The 16,282-nt window shown below is 43.4% G+C and overlaps 1 protein-coding gene across 2 annotated transcripts in view; it reads right to left on the bottom strand.

Annotated features, from left to right (window-relative positions):
- Lactb2 (lactamase beta 2) overlaps positions 1 to 16,282 on the bottom strand; it is a 34,063-nt gene that overhangs the window by 16,846 nt on the left and 935 nt on the right. For both annotated transcript variants that reach the window (XM_085677345.2, XM_048420763.3), the window contains exons 2-3: positions 9,919 to 10,082; positions 7,150 to 7,276 (exon numbers count right to left, since the gene is read on the bottom strand). In XM_085677345.2, coding sequence (XP_085533471.1) covers positions 7,150 to 7,276; positions 9,919 to 10,082 — 291 coding nt within the window. The remainder of the gene's footprint in view (positions 1 to 7,149; positions 7,277 to 9,918; positions 10,083 to 16,282) is intronic.

A 16,282-nucleotide genomic window follows, 5' to 3' on the forward strand; every position in this document is an offset into this window, starting at 1 on the left:
ACTAGTTTGTTCTGCAAAGCACCTCTTGACTTCTCAGCCACATAAAGATTTCGTCCTTGGGACTGGTGACTTACCTGTTTCACTCATGTGTCTTCAACTACACTTGCATTTCACAGGCTGTACACTGCCTTGCTTGTTCACCCTTCAGTCTCCCGACAGGCAGGGCTCTCTCTAGTCCCAGCACTCAGCTCTTCGTGGCACCTGATTTTGGCCCATAGCTTTCCAGGTCTTAGGCACTGACTTCAGTGGCTTGTGAGGACTGCACATTTACCCCGTACACTGCCCTGGGATGGTTCTACTACCCTCTCCATCTTAGATACTGACACGGAAGATGGCAGTACATAGCGGAAGAATGTAGTTCAAACTTAATTTTACTTAGCTTCGGAAACATTACCGTTTTGTCTGATTTAGAGATTGATTTTTATGGTCTTGGAATATTTTAAGTAAAACTTCCAATAATGAACAATTTAGGTGGCAGGGAAAATATAACTGCATATTTATATTTAAAACTTAGGGACTCAATGCTGGGTTTTGGTTAAAGACAGCAGGGTGTACATCTGCATCTGTTTTCCTTCTGAAACCCCAATGAGATTATCAGGAAAGGTTTTTTCTTTGTTTTTGTAATGACATAGCCTCCCAGGAAGGGAAAGAATGGGCGGGAAGACCACAACTCCAGAGCTGTAGATGCTGAAATGAGAGGTGAAACCTAAACACACAGAGAAAGATGAGAACAACCCAGATCACCTGGAGAAGTCCCTGAAAGTTAAGGATGTGGGGTATCAGGAATCTGGAAGAAGTGGGGACAGAAGTTTTAAAGGAGGTTAAAATAAGCCAACAAACAAATAAAAGATTGAAAATCTGTTTAACAAATATTCAGGGCTGTGGCTATAGCTCAGTGTAGAACATGTGAGGTCCTGGGTTTAATCCTCAACACTAAAAATCCCAAACAAAGTCCCCAAATAGAAACTTTCCAGCTATTCAAGTTCCAGTCTTACTTTGAGCAGTTTGATATGATCTAAGCATGTTAACAGAAAGGACTCGATCTTCCAAAAGTGTAAAACAGGCATGGATGGAAGCAGAAATAATATGTGAAGAAAATGAAGATTACTTGAACACAGGTAGATTCCCTTTCCACATCAGTTTACATAATGTTCTTAGTGAGGTCTTTACCCTTACTGAAGAACTCAACAAAGTCTTTTCTAAGTTATTTACTACTTCGGGAACAGGCTCCGTTGCCAAAGATGGGTTCCCAACAAAGCACTTCATCTAGATTACGGCACCTTGAGGCTCATGCTGACAACCCTCTATCCCCAATTCTCAGGGCTCAGGAATAGCTCTGCCGTTTTCAGCAAAAAAGAAAACCAGGAAATATGAGAGGGTAATTAAGGTAATTAGAATACACTGCATGCAATGGGTTAAGAAAAAGCAAAGGCATCTAGCGGCAACAAACCACAAAGAAGAAACCTTTGAAAACAAACCCCACTGATTATAAAGGAAGGTGAAGAGAGTGAGAAATCAAAGATACAAACCTCCCAGGTGTGGGGAGAAGGAAAATGAGGGAGATCAGAAGGGGGAATGGAGCAGATGCACACAGGAGTTCTGAAGAAGACCTAGAATGCTAGTAAATCAGCTAAGAAACAGGCGAGCGAGTGCAATCAGGAGCAACTGCAAGAAAAACTCTTAGACTCAAAAGCCATATTTCCTATTTGGAATTGGATAAAGATTTCTTCCTTGGGTCAAAACTTTTGGTAAGGTTCCCATGAATTCTTTCTTTTTCTTTTAAAAAGTGTATTTATTTCATGTATATGAGTGTTGTGCTTTCATATCTATATGAAATGCCTAGTGCCTAGAGTGTTCACAAGAAAGCATAGAATCCCTTAAACTTGAGTTCCAGGTGGCTGAGTCATTATGCAGGTGCTGGGACCCTAACCTGGGTCCTCTGCAAGAGCAGCCAGTGCTCGTAACCACTGAGCCACCTCTGCAGCCTCCAGGATCTTCCACTGACAGGGCTATACCAGCCTCCTCTGACATATGGTCCCTCCAGCATCCTGAGTGGGTCAAGCAGGGGCATCAGAGACACAGGAAAAGCAGCAGACTTTCTCTGAACTCCCAATGCCTTCCTGCTTTGACTAAGTTTTCAAACCTAGAAGGAGTTCTTGACTTTCTTCTGAGAGGTGCCAGCTTCACGCTCAGATACAGACAGCCTTACTTCTGAAGAAGAATCTGAGCAAACAAGCCGTGCACAGCTCCCTAAGCCTAGGTCACCTCTTGTGTGGTCACACTTCACTATGACTATTCACTCTATCAAACAGCATAAAAAGAGGTTGTGTTCCCTGCTAATTTGGGTCTTTATTTCTGAATACCCCATGCCTCAGAAAGACATTAAAGCTACTTTCCCCTGTCATTCTGTCTTTGTCAATTCTATTTTCCAATCTAGCCAAGGGCCTTTGGAAGATGGAGGAGACACTGCTCTCCTGTGCTGACTTGGCCTGACACTGAGTTTTCCTCTCTGTCCTGGAGGAAGTTAATTTGAGTAAACCAGATCAGGAGAAGTGTTCTGCAGTGGCTACCAGAACCCTTGGACTGGTTACCTCTTGTTATTCCCCATGCACGCATCCTTAGCTCACTCCCTACTTGTGCTTACTAAGCTGTGGTGGAGTTCAATGCTCTACTCCACAGCACGGCCTCACCAGAAGGGCCCCTGTGTCTGTCTCCATGGATCCCTTCAAGTCTGTCTGCAGTAACACAGATTACGAGTAGTTTTCTCCCTATCAGAACCTTAAGCTACAAACACACTAAAGCACAAAACTATGACTCTCAGGAAAAGATGGATAAGAAGAAATCCCCCCACAATCCCAGAAAAAAAAAACCAGATAACAAGAAATCTCAGGATTCAGAAGGGCCTGTATTTATCAAATACAACATTGAAAGTAGAAGAAAATAAAACCTTACCTACAAAATGAAACAATTTCAACTTGGAATCTAATCTGTATCCATAAACAAACCCACTCACACACACACTCACTCACTCCCTCACACACACACTCACTCACTCCCTCACACACGCACTCACTTACTCATACACACACTCACTCTCACATATACTCACTCTCACACCCACACACACACTCAGTCACTCACACACTCACTCACACACGCACTCACTTACTCATACACACACTCACTCCCTCACACCCACACCCACTCACACACACACATACACTTAGTCACTCACACACGCACTCACACACGCACTCACTTACTCATACACACACTCACTCCCTCACCCACACCCACTCACACACACCCACACACCCACACACTCAGTCACTCACACATTCCCTCACACACTCACTCATATACTCACTCATACACGCACTCACTCATGTCTCTTTTCTGACAGGGTTTGGCTTTGCAGCCTCAACTGTCCTCTAACTTATGGTCCTCCCGTCTCGGATTCTCAGGTGCTGGGGTTAAAGATCTGTAGGCCACTATGGCCAATCAAGAAACTTAAAAACAAAACCCTTTTTAATTAACTGAATTGACATAAAATATGAACGCTGTACTTATTTATGTAGTGTCTTAAAACAAATATTATGTCATTTAATGTTTAAATAAGGTTAAAAATATATTTCTACAAACACTGATAATTTATGGTAAAAGTATTAAAATCCTTTCTTCTGGCTTCCTTCCTTCCTTCCTTCCTTTCTTTTTTAGTTTTTTTCGAGACAGGGTTTCTCTATGTTAACAGTCCTGGCTATCCTGAAAATCACTTTGTAGACCAGGCTGGCTTGGAACTCATGGAGATTCATCTGCCTCTTCTCCTGGGTGCTGGAATTAAAGGCGTGTGCCACCACCATCTGGCTCTTCTAGCTTTCTGAACAGTACATTAGCATTGCCAGTAGCCATCTCACTGGGCAGTAACACACCAAAGCTTCTTACTTCCATCTATCTGTAACTTAGAACTTGTCCAGCATATCTTTATCTATTGTTTCTGAGACAGGGTTTCTCTGTGTGTCTTTGACTGTCCTGGAACTCACTCTGTAGACCAGGCTAGTCTTGAACTCACAGAAATCTGCCTGCCTCTGTCTCCTGATTAAAGATGTGTGCCACCACCGCCCAGCCATTCAGCATATCTTAAATCAAGTTATATTTTAATTTTGCAAGACCTTGTGCATGTCAGGCAAACGAGTGACATCTCAGTCTAAGGCTGCACATTCAGACATGGAAGGTCTCTGTCGTGGTATATTCAATCACACTGCGAACCCAAAGTCCACATTTCCATCAATTAAATAAAATTAACCTTGGGTCAGGAGACCAAGTTAGCAACTAGTTGACAGAAAGTAATCAAGAGAGTCAGAGGGTGCCTGGATGACGAGGAAGGGATGCCCAGGAAGTATAGGTAGGGACTTTGTGTTGCGTGTTTCTGTTTTGCTTGTTTTGCTTTGTTTTGGTGGAGCAGAAGAATGGTCTCTTTTGGAGATGACATTGAAACATGGAGGGAGTCAGACTCACAAAATAGAGGGGAGGTAAAGAGTCATGTGACAGAACACAGATGAATAGAAACAGGTTAATTTAAGTTATAAGAGCTAGTGGGAAACAAGCCTAAGCTAAAGGCCAAGCTTCATAATTAATAAAGTCTTTATGTTATTATTTGGGGGCTGGAGGTCCATAACCAGTCTGATGAAAAAGCCTAGCCAAGGGCCTCAACAACTCACTGCACTGCCAGGAGCCACTGGACATAAGCTTTCAGAAAGAAAGGGGGAAAGTTAGAAACACAGAGGATCCAAGGAAAGCTCAGGTAAGAGTGATGCCACCTGCAGTGAGTGGGTGAGTGTATGTGTGTGAGCGTGTGTGTGTGTGTGTGTGTGTGTGTGTGTATTAGCAAGAGTATTTTAAGAAACCTACCCCTAACTAGCTGGTATAGAAATTATGTCCCTGCATCACACAGTCAGGTGTGGAACATGACTGCAGTTACAGCTAATGGAGCAGAAGCCTTGGCCCCTGAAGCCTCCTACACAACATCATCTCCGTGCCCTTTAGTATTTGCTGTTCTGAGCTAAGCGTGGGGATCTGACAGTCAAGTGCAGAGGAGGGAGGAGTCACCAAAGTCAAAGGAACCCGAATCACTGTCCTGCTGAACACCTTAAAGGCCACTCACAAATCAGGAATCTTTTTTGGACTTAATGTGACTTAGACATTTTTTTAATGTTGGAACCATGATGTTTCTACGCTAGCTTGCTATGGCAACTGGTATTCGCTGCTACCGCAAACTGTCAGAGCGGAGGAGATGCTGCTCACACACACAAACTCTAGTGTCATCGCTCAGTGCCCAGAAGAAATAGCAGGAGCTGTATGAGAGCTGGAGGAGGGGGCAGTGGGTTCTGCTCAGGAAGGATTCTCACAGTAACGTGTGAGCTGGGCAAACAACAGTGTGCCGGGAGCTAAGTCTGAGGACAGGAGCAGTGCTGAGAAAACAGGAAGACATAAACAGAGGGGCGGGTGTCTGACATGCCCGAGGCATCACATATGGCTGATGGTGCTTAGAGTGGGGTAGTGGGAGCTAAGAGCAGAAATGTGGCCTGGGGCTTGACCGTGGAACTGCAGGGACAGCAGACACTGTAGCTGGTGGGAAGCATCAAAGGCCAGGTAAAACCGGTACAAGGGAGTAGAGAGGGGAAGGCCTGAGACTGCTACGGAGAAAACGGCGGCAGAAGACATGGGGAGGGGACAGCACTAGCAAATGCTTCATTTTAATACTGCTCAGATTTATCTATCTATCTATCATCTATCTATCTATCTATCTATCTATCATCTATCTATCTATCTATCTATCATCTATCATCTATCTATCTATCTATCATCTATCTATCTATCATCTATCTATCTATCTATCTATCTATCTATCTATCTATCTATCATCTATCTATCTATCTATCATCTATCTATCTATCTATCTATCTATCATCTATCTATCTATCATCTATCTATCATCTATCTATCTATCTATCATCTATCTATCTATCTATCTATCTATCTATCTATCATCTATCTATCTATCTATCTATCATCTATCTATCTATCTATCTATCTATCTATCTATCTATCTGTGGGGCTGGGAGGGAGCACAGTGTGTGTGGAGGTGGGAGGACAGATTTTGCGGGTCAGTTCTTTCCCTTCTATCACGAGGTCCGAGTGACTCAACATAGGTCAGCAAGCTGGACACCCAATGTTTTTACCCACTGAGCATCTGACAAACACTTCAGGCAGAAGCTAAGGCAGCGTGATGAGGAATCAGGGAAACGGTAAAGGTGAACAGCAGTGACAGGTTAAAGGGGACCCTGAGTACCATCCCTTGTGCAGCGACGTGCTGAGATCACAAGGGGACCCTGAGTACCGTCCCTTGTGCAGCGACGTGCTGAGATCACAAGGGGACCCTGAGTACCGTCCCTTGTGCAGAGCACAGCTGAGATCACAAGGGGACCCTGAGTACCGTCCCTTGTGCAGCGACGTGCTGAGATTGCAAGGCAAGAGCAGATTCTAGGAGACTGAGAACTACCACTAGTTCAGGTTCAAGATATCGGAGTTGGAAATGTTTTATCCAAGACACAGGTCATGAAGGGTCATGGGTCTACCCCAAAGTATTTCAAACAGGTCTGGGTCTCTTTCTCAAGATGAGAACATTGGGAAGGTCCTGCATTGAGGTTCAGGTAGGCCCCTCAATCACCCAAGGGGGTAATGCTAACTTTTAAATACATAAACTTACTTTTGGAGACAGGGCCTCACTCACACTATAGTCCAGGCTGACCTGGAACTTAACAGGTAGCATAAATTGGCTTTGAATTCATGGCAAATGTCCTGCATCAGCCTCCCATGTCTGTGAGCTATCGTGCCTCAGTCTAATTTTTTCAGTTTGTATTTGTGTAGAACAGTGGTATGACTTTAAAAACAAGGGAAAACCAAAGAGAGTAGACAGAAACGTCTTCCTTTTCTGGTTTTGCAAGCAAGCCCTCTTTCTTTCCTGAGAGCATTAAATGTGTCAAATTCACGATCCTTTATGCATACAGGCAAATATACCTAACTGCCTTCACCCCTCTTTATAACACATACACACCGGCCCCTCACTTTTCCTAAGGGACATTTACTTACCTGAGAGTGGCTCCCTCAGTCTTAATCAATTCTCCATTTTCTATATAAACATATTGCTGTTGTCCATTTCCTATAATTTCTTCTTTCTGAGGATTCCGTGGGAGTTTTTTAATGCAATAGGTGGTGTCTAGTCATGAAACATTAAATATGTTAAGTTACACTCTAAATGATTCGGGTTTTGAAGAGATCAGTGTTCATACAGGCAACACCCACTAACGGCTACATAAAGCACTGGCACTAAGACAACAGGGAAACAGGAAGATTAAAGCTGTGCACTCACAGACGAGACTAGTGTACCTTCTCCCATGCCCCTGCAGGGCACATAAAAGCCTCTGTGACTTTCTAGTCATTGCTATTCTGTGCAGAAATTTCAGAGGAGTTCTCCATAATCTCAGCTAGCATTTGACACCAGGGAGGTGATGAGGAGACAGTTTGCTGGAACGTGAGCACTTTTCTCTATGTAGGTGCCCACTTAACCGCAACAGAGTCATGGCAGGAGCTCATAATAAGACAGCTTGTGCTGTTAATGCTGAGAGGGTCTTGGATGCTAAGACAGTAAACCTTTAAGATAAATTTAACTCACACCATTCCTCACTGGTAGACAGGAAATCAATACTTTACTAATGCGCAGCATCAATCATTTAACCAGGACAGTGAGTACAGTGAACAGAAGTTCTTAAAATCTGACATAGCAATGAATCTTTCACATGGGACAAAGACCTTACAGTGAAGACTCCTGGAATCCTGAGGAGACAGCTCAGCTAGGAAAAGCAACAGTGCAAAGAATGTGCTACTGAGACAGGATCCAGGGCTGAGACAGAAGCTGAACTATGATTTACAGGTAAGTGGGATGGTGGAGGTACAGGGAAAGTGTAGGCAGGGGGCAGCATCAGGAGAGGTGTGGAGACCAGCGGGTGGGGTGTGGGTGTGACTTAGCACTACCGGCTGGGAAGAGCGGAGAAAAGCTGTGCCGGCAGTGAGCTCAGCTGACAGGACAGAGGAATTTAACCTTGGCCCCTGACAGTCTTTAATAAGATAATGAGACAGTACTAACAGATCAGTGTGGCAGCTGGAAGTGGTGACAGTGTGTGTGTGTGTGGAAGATCGAGCAGAACCTGAAGGGATGGCTGTAACAGTCTAACTGGAAGATACACAGGTCAGGACAATGGTGCTGGAAACATAGAGAGACACACATTGACAAGTTACTGTCTGGGTTTTCTTTTGTTTTTTCTTGTTGTTTCTGGTCAGGGTTTCTCTGTGTAGCCCTGGCCATCCTAGAACTCCCTCTGTAGACGAAGCTGGTCTCAAACACCTGCCTCTGTCTCCAGAGTGCTGAGATTAAAGGTGTAGCCCATACTAATTCTTTTTAATTTAAAGGTTTGTTTTGTTTTTATCATGTGTGTATGCATGTGTCTGTGTGAATATGCCACACGTGTACAATGCCCACACAAGCCAGAGACAGCCTCTGAGCACTTGGAGCTGGACTTACAGTGGCTATGAGCTGCCTGACGTGTGTGCTGAGAACTGAACTCAGGTCCTCTGGAGGGCAGGGCACACTCTTAACCACTGAGCCAAATCTCCTGTCCTAAACAGGTTGTTTTTGAAAAAAAAAAAATCTGTCATCAGATTTTTACTCTGTCTTGCCAAAGAAACTGTACAAATGGCAATTATGGCCTATAAAATATATGTAGCTTAAAAAAACCACAGGTGGCCAGCACCGAAAACTACTTGGCCATGTCTGCCCTAGCAGTGACTAAGCAGTAAAGCAATACGGAGCAGGGCAAGCTACAGTACAGCCGAAGGGAATAGGGATGTAGTGACTGAGGATTTAGAGGAGAAATAACAGAAAGATGCCGCAGAGCATCATGGGACCACTTCAGTGCCGACCAGCCTGCATCTGCACACAGCCTGTGCAGCTTCAGTCGGGCCCAGAAGGAAGCACAAAAATGTGAGCAGCTACAAACGTTGTGTCAGATTTCTCTCCCGCTTTCTTTACATCAACTGCATGGCAGTTATACAGGTGTCTGTTATTTCATATAGACCCTAAAACTACGGCTCTCTTAGAGCAACCCCAAAGGTGATGCTATGCAACGCTCTCAGGGTGTCACCTGTCACGTGGGGTCCAGTCTGGCATTTGTCACCTGCGGCAGCAGGCTGGTGTACTTTGGACGAGGGCGGGTCAGTCTATAGAATGAAAGGTCCCTGACAAACATACTCGCTTTGTTCACAGTCCCTGCTCCATAGTGGGCACCCGAATGTGTGGTTAATGAATGTCCCAATCTAGGGACGTGGTAGCAGGGTAAAGGACCGAGGGGAATAGGTAAACTCTCAGTACTGAACAGGTTTCAGGGGGAGGAAGTGATCGATACGCTGCCATGTCGCCCAGATCTCCACATATCCTAGCAACTGTCTTAAAGTTCTGTAAGGCCTGACGATCTGCTGGGAACAGACAACAGCAGCATCAGCCAGCAGTGGCCACCGGAAGCGTTCGGTGCAGAACCTGACTACAGCAGATGCGGCACGGTGTTGGTTCCTGTGTCTGGACCTGTCGCTGTCACCGAGACTAAACTAAAGCTCAGCTTTATCACTGGGGCAAGGGAAGAGAGAGGGTTTGAGAGAGAGCAGCTTTCCATGTCACTCTGTAAAGTTGACAGTATTCAAGTCATATCAATTTAAGAAAAAATTAAATATCAACATAGGTGAAAACTTAAATTATAAATTATTTCTCAAGCATAACCTTCCTCAGTTAGCTTAATGTTTTCTGCTTACCATTACTGATATTTTCACAAATATCTACTATGCCTCCAGAATGATCGCGATGCCAATGGGTCACGAGAATTTCTTGGATTGCTGTGTCAAATTCGACCAAGGCTTGCTTTAAACAGCTGATATATTCTGGAACCGAAGGCTCTCCAGTGTCAATGAGAATTCTCCTACAAACGACATGGAAGACAATCACGACAGGAACCTGGAGTTCACATTGGCATATTTTTTACACAGATAACTTGCATTAAATTTGAGAAAATATACATTTTTGCCTTTAACATATTACTTCGGTTTAAAGTAATCTTACTGTAAGAGAGTTCTTAGAAAGGAATTCTAGCTAGATGGAAATGTGAGCCAGGGCTGTCAGACGTGATCCTGAGCCCTGCATAGCAATGAAAGGAAACAGCGCCACTCCAGCTGCGTTCCAGAGGCGGGCATTTCGTCACCACATTCAGAAGTTAGACGGCTTGCCTGGTGGAGTTACTCTGAATAAACTGGTAGAATCAGCATTCACACTCAGGTCTTTCTGATTCCAGAATATGTGTTCTTATCTACTCTGCCTTCCAGATGGCTTATAAATTCTTCAAGTATCTCATAAAATTTGACTTAACAGCACCCTGAGAGCAACGCTGTCTTCTCTGTGGGTGAAAGGACACATTTATAGACAGACTATCGTTAGGATCATGCTGGCTTACTAAATTAGAGGCCATAGATTCCCTTAATAACTGCTCGCTGGCACTGAATAGCTGGCTAGGTTGCCAGTACCAGGTATAGTTTCCCTCTTGTTGGGCAGGTTGATATCCACAGATAACAGTCCCCATCAAGGAAAGTTCTCTTTGCAACAGATGGCGACCATGTTAAACACACACACACACAATCAAAACACAGAGTTATAGAGCCCAGTACTCATAGACGCATCTACAAACACTACCATACCTAAAGTTCAGGGATTACTGTGGAAGAGGGGGCAGCAAGACTGTAATTGCCAGAGGACCTGGGAGTTTGCTGTGAGACTGTCTCCTAGTAACATCAGAAACTACATCCATACAGCCTCATGCACATAACTGCCCAAGTGTGGGCTGAACAGGGGTGACGGCAATAGACATGCCAAAGCGGATGCAGAAAAGCCATGAGGCCTCGACCCTATATAAGAATGATAGGCAAGTGAGGAGAGCTGGGAGTGGGAGAGGTGGGCTTCCCCAGGGAGAGAGCATCAATTGGTTGTTCAGTGCCAAGCAGCCTGAAAACACACATACAAGTGAAAACACACAAAAGGAACAGGTCATATTTAGGAATGTGTGTGTGTGTACATGTATGTATGCTATAGCAATTAGTGAAAAACAGAGGTCATGAATTTGAAGGAGAGTGAGGGAGGCCACAGAGAAAGGTTTGGGGTGGAAGAGAGAAATGTAGTAATGATGATGGTGATATGATGATGATGATGATGATGATGATGACAGACAGCAGAAGGTCTTTGATAGAAAGAAGACAGTAAAACAGAGACAGACTGCACTCACCTGTGTCCCCACCAAAGAAAACACCCAGCCCAGACTGCAGAGTGAGATGCAAACGTGGAAAGGCAAGAGAGGGCCACAGTAACAGAAAACAAAAACAAAAACCAAAACAGAGACGTCCAGAAATAATCGACTGTTAGCTTTACAAAGGAAACAACAGGTTCCCAACTTAAGAGCACTGAATGAAGAACCCCCATCTCTGGCTCTCGGGCCGCAAACAAAGGAGGAAACTAGACTGGAAATCTACATGTGACCAGCAGACACTCCAAGGGGACTCGTCACTACTGATGCCTCCACTCCTACTTTGAGATGGAGGGTACCCATATGTAGTTGGGCTTTTCTTTGGGCCACCAGCTCACAAAAAAAAAATGATATGGGAACTTATTATTAATTATAAAAGCTTGGCTGATAGCTTAGGCTTGTTTCTAACTAACTCTTATAACTTAAATTAACCCGTATTTTAAAATCTACATTCCTCCACGTGCTTGTTACCTCACCTCCCTTATGCCCACCCTAGTTATCCCGTGTCTGGCTGCTGACTCTGCCTTCTTCCCAGCATCTCCTCTGCCCCGAAATCCTGCCTAGTGCTCGGCCACTCAGTTTTTTATTAGTCAGAGTAACACATCTTCACAGAGTATAAAAAGATAATGGAGTATTTTCTCTAAATTTGCCAAATACAAAAGGACTGAACATTGTAATTGTAAAAGTAATTCTTACCTGATAACTGTTCTTATTGTATATAGTTTTACTGTGTTAGAGTTAAAACCTTTCTTTTTTATTTAGACAAAGGGGGAAAATATTGTGGAATATTTCTTTACACTGTGTGAAGATGTGTCACTGTGATTGGTTTAATAAAAAGCTAAACGACCAATAGTTAGGCAGGAGGCATAGCAGGGACTTCTGGACAGAAAGAGTCACCAACCAGACACAGAGGGAACAGACATGCAGGAAGAAAGGTAAAAGTCATAAGTCATGTGGCAACATGTATATGAATAGAAATGGATTAATTTAAGTTATAAGAGCTAGTTAAAAACAAGCCTAAGCTATCGGCCGAGCTTTCATAATTAATAATAAGCCTCCATGTCATTACTTGTGAACTGGTAGCCCAAAGGAAAAAAATCCATCTACAGATACCTTTCATTGCTCTTCCAGGGGAAGCAGCAAATTTGGTACTGCTTGTCCTGCACTCTAGAGATGCCATCACTAACCAGTCAAGCAAGGACAACCTCCATAAACTAAGGACATTCATGACTGCCAAGCCAGCTCTGCAGAAAATTCAAAAAGAAATCCTGAACAGAGGAGGAACCAGGAGTTTCAGTGATGAAAGTACCGAAAACCATAGATTTCCTGAGTAGAACAGAATCCATAAAATCCAGAGAATCATTAGGAATACTTTGAAACTTAAAACAAAACTAAACACCCAAACCCCAAACCAAAAAACATAACCAAACAACTCATAGGTAATCTAGAAGAAATAGACACATTCTTACCTAAACCATAACAAAGAAATTTCAGCCTACCAATGGACACATCTACTAAGTAAACTCTATTAAACCTTTAAAGTGCAGTTAACATCAGTGCTTCTCAAACTGAAAGGGAACAGCCAAACTCATTTCAGGAGTGGAACCACCCATAATGGGCTGGGCTTTCCCTTGCTCATCAATAATGAAGAATGTGTCTTACAGCTGGATCTTATGGAGGCATTTTCTCACTAAGGTTCCCTCTCAGATGATTCTAGTTTGTGTGAAAAGTTGACATGAGACTAGCCAGCACAAACATTGTAATATGATTTCTTCATGACAAAATTTTGTTGTTTTTAATGGATACTTTCAACGAGATTTCACTAGATCCTCAAACATTCCTATGGGGTGGGTACTATGAAGTCCACTGTAGAGATAAACATGCTAGGGAGAGAGTTATCTCCTTCCAAGTCTCACCACGAACAAGACTCTAATGTAGGTAAGTTACTTGATTATGGAGTGTCTAACCCTAGTTGATAAATCTACAATACAATCCCTACACAGAGGCTCAGGGAACACTGGGGAGCAGGCGGGAGTGGGGAGTGTAAAAGCCAGAGAACCAGGATGTCTGCTGTGAGACAGTGTTGTCTGATCTGACAGGTAACCTGCACTCATGAAACTTCAACAGTATGATCGTGCAAACAAGACCTGAAAAATGACAACACAGTTGACGTGCTAACGTGGATGGAAGAAATCTCACAATGCCTCACTCCTAGAAAAAGAGCCATAGGCAACTGATGGCCGCTGAGAGTGAGAATCAAGCTTTCCCAGGGAAGAAGCCTAGAATAGGTGATTCAGTTCTAAGTGGTCAGCCTTAAACACAATCCATATGGACCAGCAATGCTAAAGGGACTCGGCAGATGTATTGATTGATACATGTGGATATGTAACAATAATAACTATATAAAAAGAGGCCATGAATTTGAGAGAGGAGGGACACAGAAAAGTGGGAGGGACCAAATTATGTAAATATAGTACTTACATATGAGATTCTCAAAATAATATCCACTCCAAAATATTCTAAATGCTATGGCCTTTTTCTATTATAATACGCAAAGTCTGTCTTCAAAGTATGTACAATTTTGACGGGAAAGGTTAGAATTTCATCTACGAGAGGTTTTCAAACAGAGGAAGAACGTGACAATACCCTGGAAAATGCTTACGGAGTACCTGCATATTAAATATCAAAGTAGGTCTACTAGGGATTTAGTGACTTATGATATCTAAAAAGTGATGAAAATCAGGCAGGAGGAACAGCTAAAGCTGTCAGTACTCCAAGAAAAAAAAAACCAAAAATTAAGAGAAAAATGTAAACAATACTCTGGAAGTATTCACAATACTTCCTCTGCTGTACAAGACTGCTGGAGTTCCAGAAATAAATCCTGGGCTAATGTGTTACAATGGGATGGCGATGTAGAAAAGGAAGAAAGTATAAACCACAGTCTGGAGGGAGAAAGAGATGTCTCATCTGGGATGCCAGGAAGGTCAGCATTGCTGGACCAGAGCCTTTTAAGGTGAATAAGGTGACTACGTTTGAGGGAATGAATGGACTGAGGGACAGAAGCAGAGGTAGAGAAGCCAGGCAGCAGGCTAATACGGACGTCTACGCAGAATGGAACTGGCTGATAATAATCATAGATTTCCAAGATGGCTTAGATGTGTGCCAGGAGGAGGGAAATGTTAGTGAGAGTGGTTAAGCATTTTGTTTGCTCAAATCCATGGATGGTTCTGTTTACCAGGACAGGGACTACCAATTCAAGGGCTTGGGCTTAACTTTAATAGGAAAGATGAGCTCATCTTGAAACACTGATAATGCATCCAACTACGAGCCCGATGACGTCGGGCTTCTGTTTAAATTTGAGTGTTATTAATAAGCAGATGGTAGGCGAAACCAAGGAAGCAGGTGAGATCACCCGAACGATAGTGAACCAATACGAGCGTGCACAAGTTACTCTGTCACTGCTGTGACACAATGCCCAACAAAAATGACGGAAGGAAGGACTTGTTTGGTGCAGTTTGAGGACACAGGCCATTATGGAAGGGAAAATGTGATGGCAAGAGCCATTCTAGTTCCGGCAGCAGGAGTGGCAGCTGCTCATATTTTGTGCATAGCCAGAGAGAGAGAGAGAGAGAGAGAGAGAGAGAGAGAGAGAGAGAGAGAGAGAGAGAGAGAGAGAACAGAATACTTGGTGATCTACTTCTTTTCTCTTTCTTGAATTCAGTTTAGAACCTGAGCGCATGGTATATTTTTGCTATTCAGGGTAGGGCTTGCTCTACCTTGGTCACACCACTCTTGAAGTCCTTCCCCAAAGTGTGCATTCTAGGTGACTCTGAATTCAGTAAAGTTGACCGTCATGATTAATCACCACGAGAGGCTAGGATAGGCAGGCAAGGTAGCTCAGTGGGTGAGGGTGTTTGCTCCCAACTCTGACAACCCGAGTGTGATTCTCAGGATAAGAGGGTGAGCGGAAAGAACCATTATCTCCTGATATCAATACTCCAACCCTGGTGTGTGAGTCCACACACATACATACAAATACAATACATAAATCCATGTAGTTTTAAACATGGAGTTAGGGTTGCAGTTAGAGGAATGTGACGTTCTGATAAAGATGGAAAATGTGAGAAAAGCAGCGAGGAGGACGCCGCATCAGCAAGTCGAAGAGGGTCTGGTCAGCGGGTCCCAAAGTTAGCGGAAACAGAAATATAAAAATGCCATTGAGTTCACTGATACAGAGGCCACCTATAACCTTAGGCCTTTTTGTGAAGTGGAACAGCGGACACAAATCTTGGAACATCTAACTTGGACCCAGTTAATTTTTGTATCTAGTTTATGTTGAGCAGCGCCATCTGCACGTTATTTTAGCTTTACTTATTTCTTAAATAGCCATAGAAATAAAATTATAATGTAAAAAGCTCGAGTGATCCCATTGGGCATCATTGTTAGTAACTGTTAAGTTGCGTAAGATGGGAGACTGTGAACCTCTCTTCACCAGTTAGCTTCAGTTTGTCTCTTTCAGCAGAAGCATTTTTGTTACACTGAGTGTGATTGAGAGCTTAGGGATACAGTGTGTATTTTTCACACAGTTTAGTCTCTAAATGCTAACCAACTTCTTCATCTGGTTTTCATATAAAACCAGCCACTATTTTAGCCCATGAAGAAAAGCAGGTTCTGTTGAATTTACTGTTGAATCCACCGATTTCCAACAGGACGCTCTCCTAAGGAACTCTCTGGGGTGATTCGAACTATCTGCCATTCCGATCTTAGGTACTGACTTCAGGATGAGTTTTAAATAACACACGGAAGAGAATGCCCAGGAACTCACTGGGCTG

Source organism: Myodes glareolus, chromosome 16 (assembly GCF_982192425.1).
Source record: "Myodes glareolus chromosome 16, mMyoGla1.1, whole genome shotgun sequence".
NCBI classification, from domain to species: Eukaryota; Metazoa; Chordata; class Mammalia; order Rodentia; family Cricetidae; genus Myodes; species Myodes glareolus.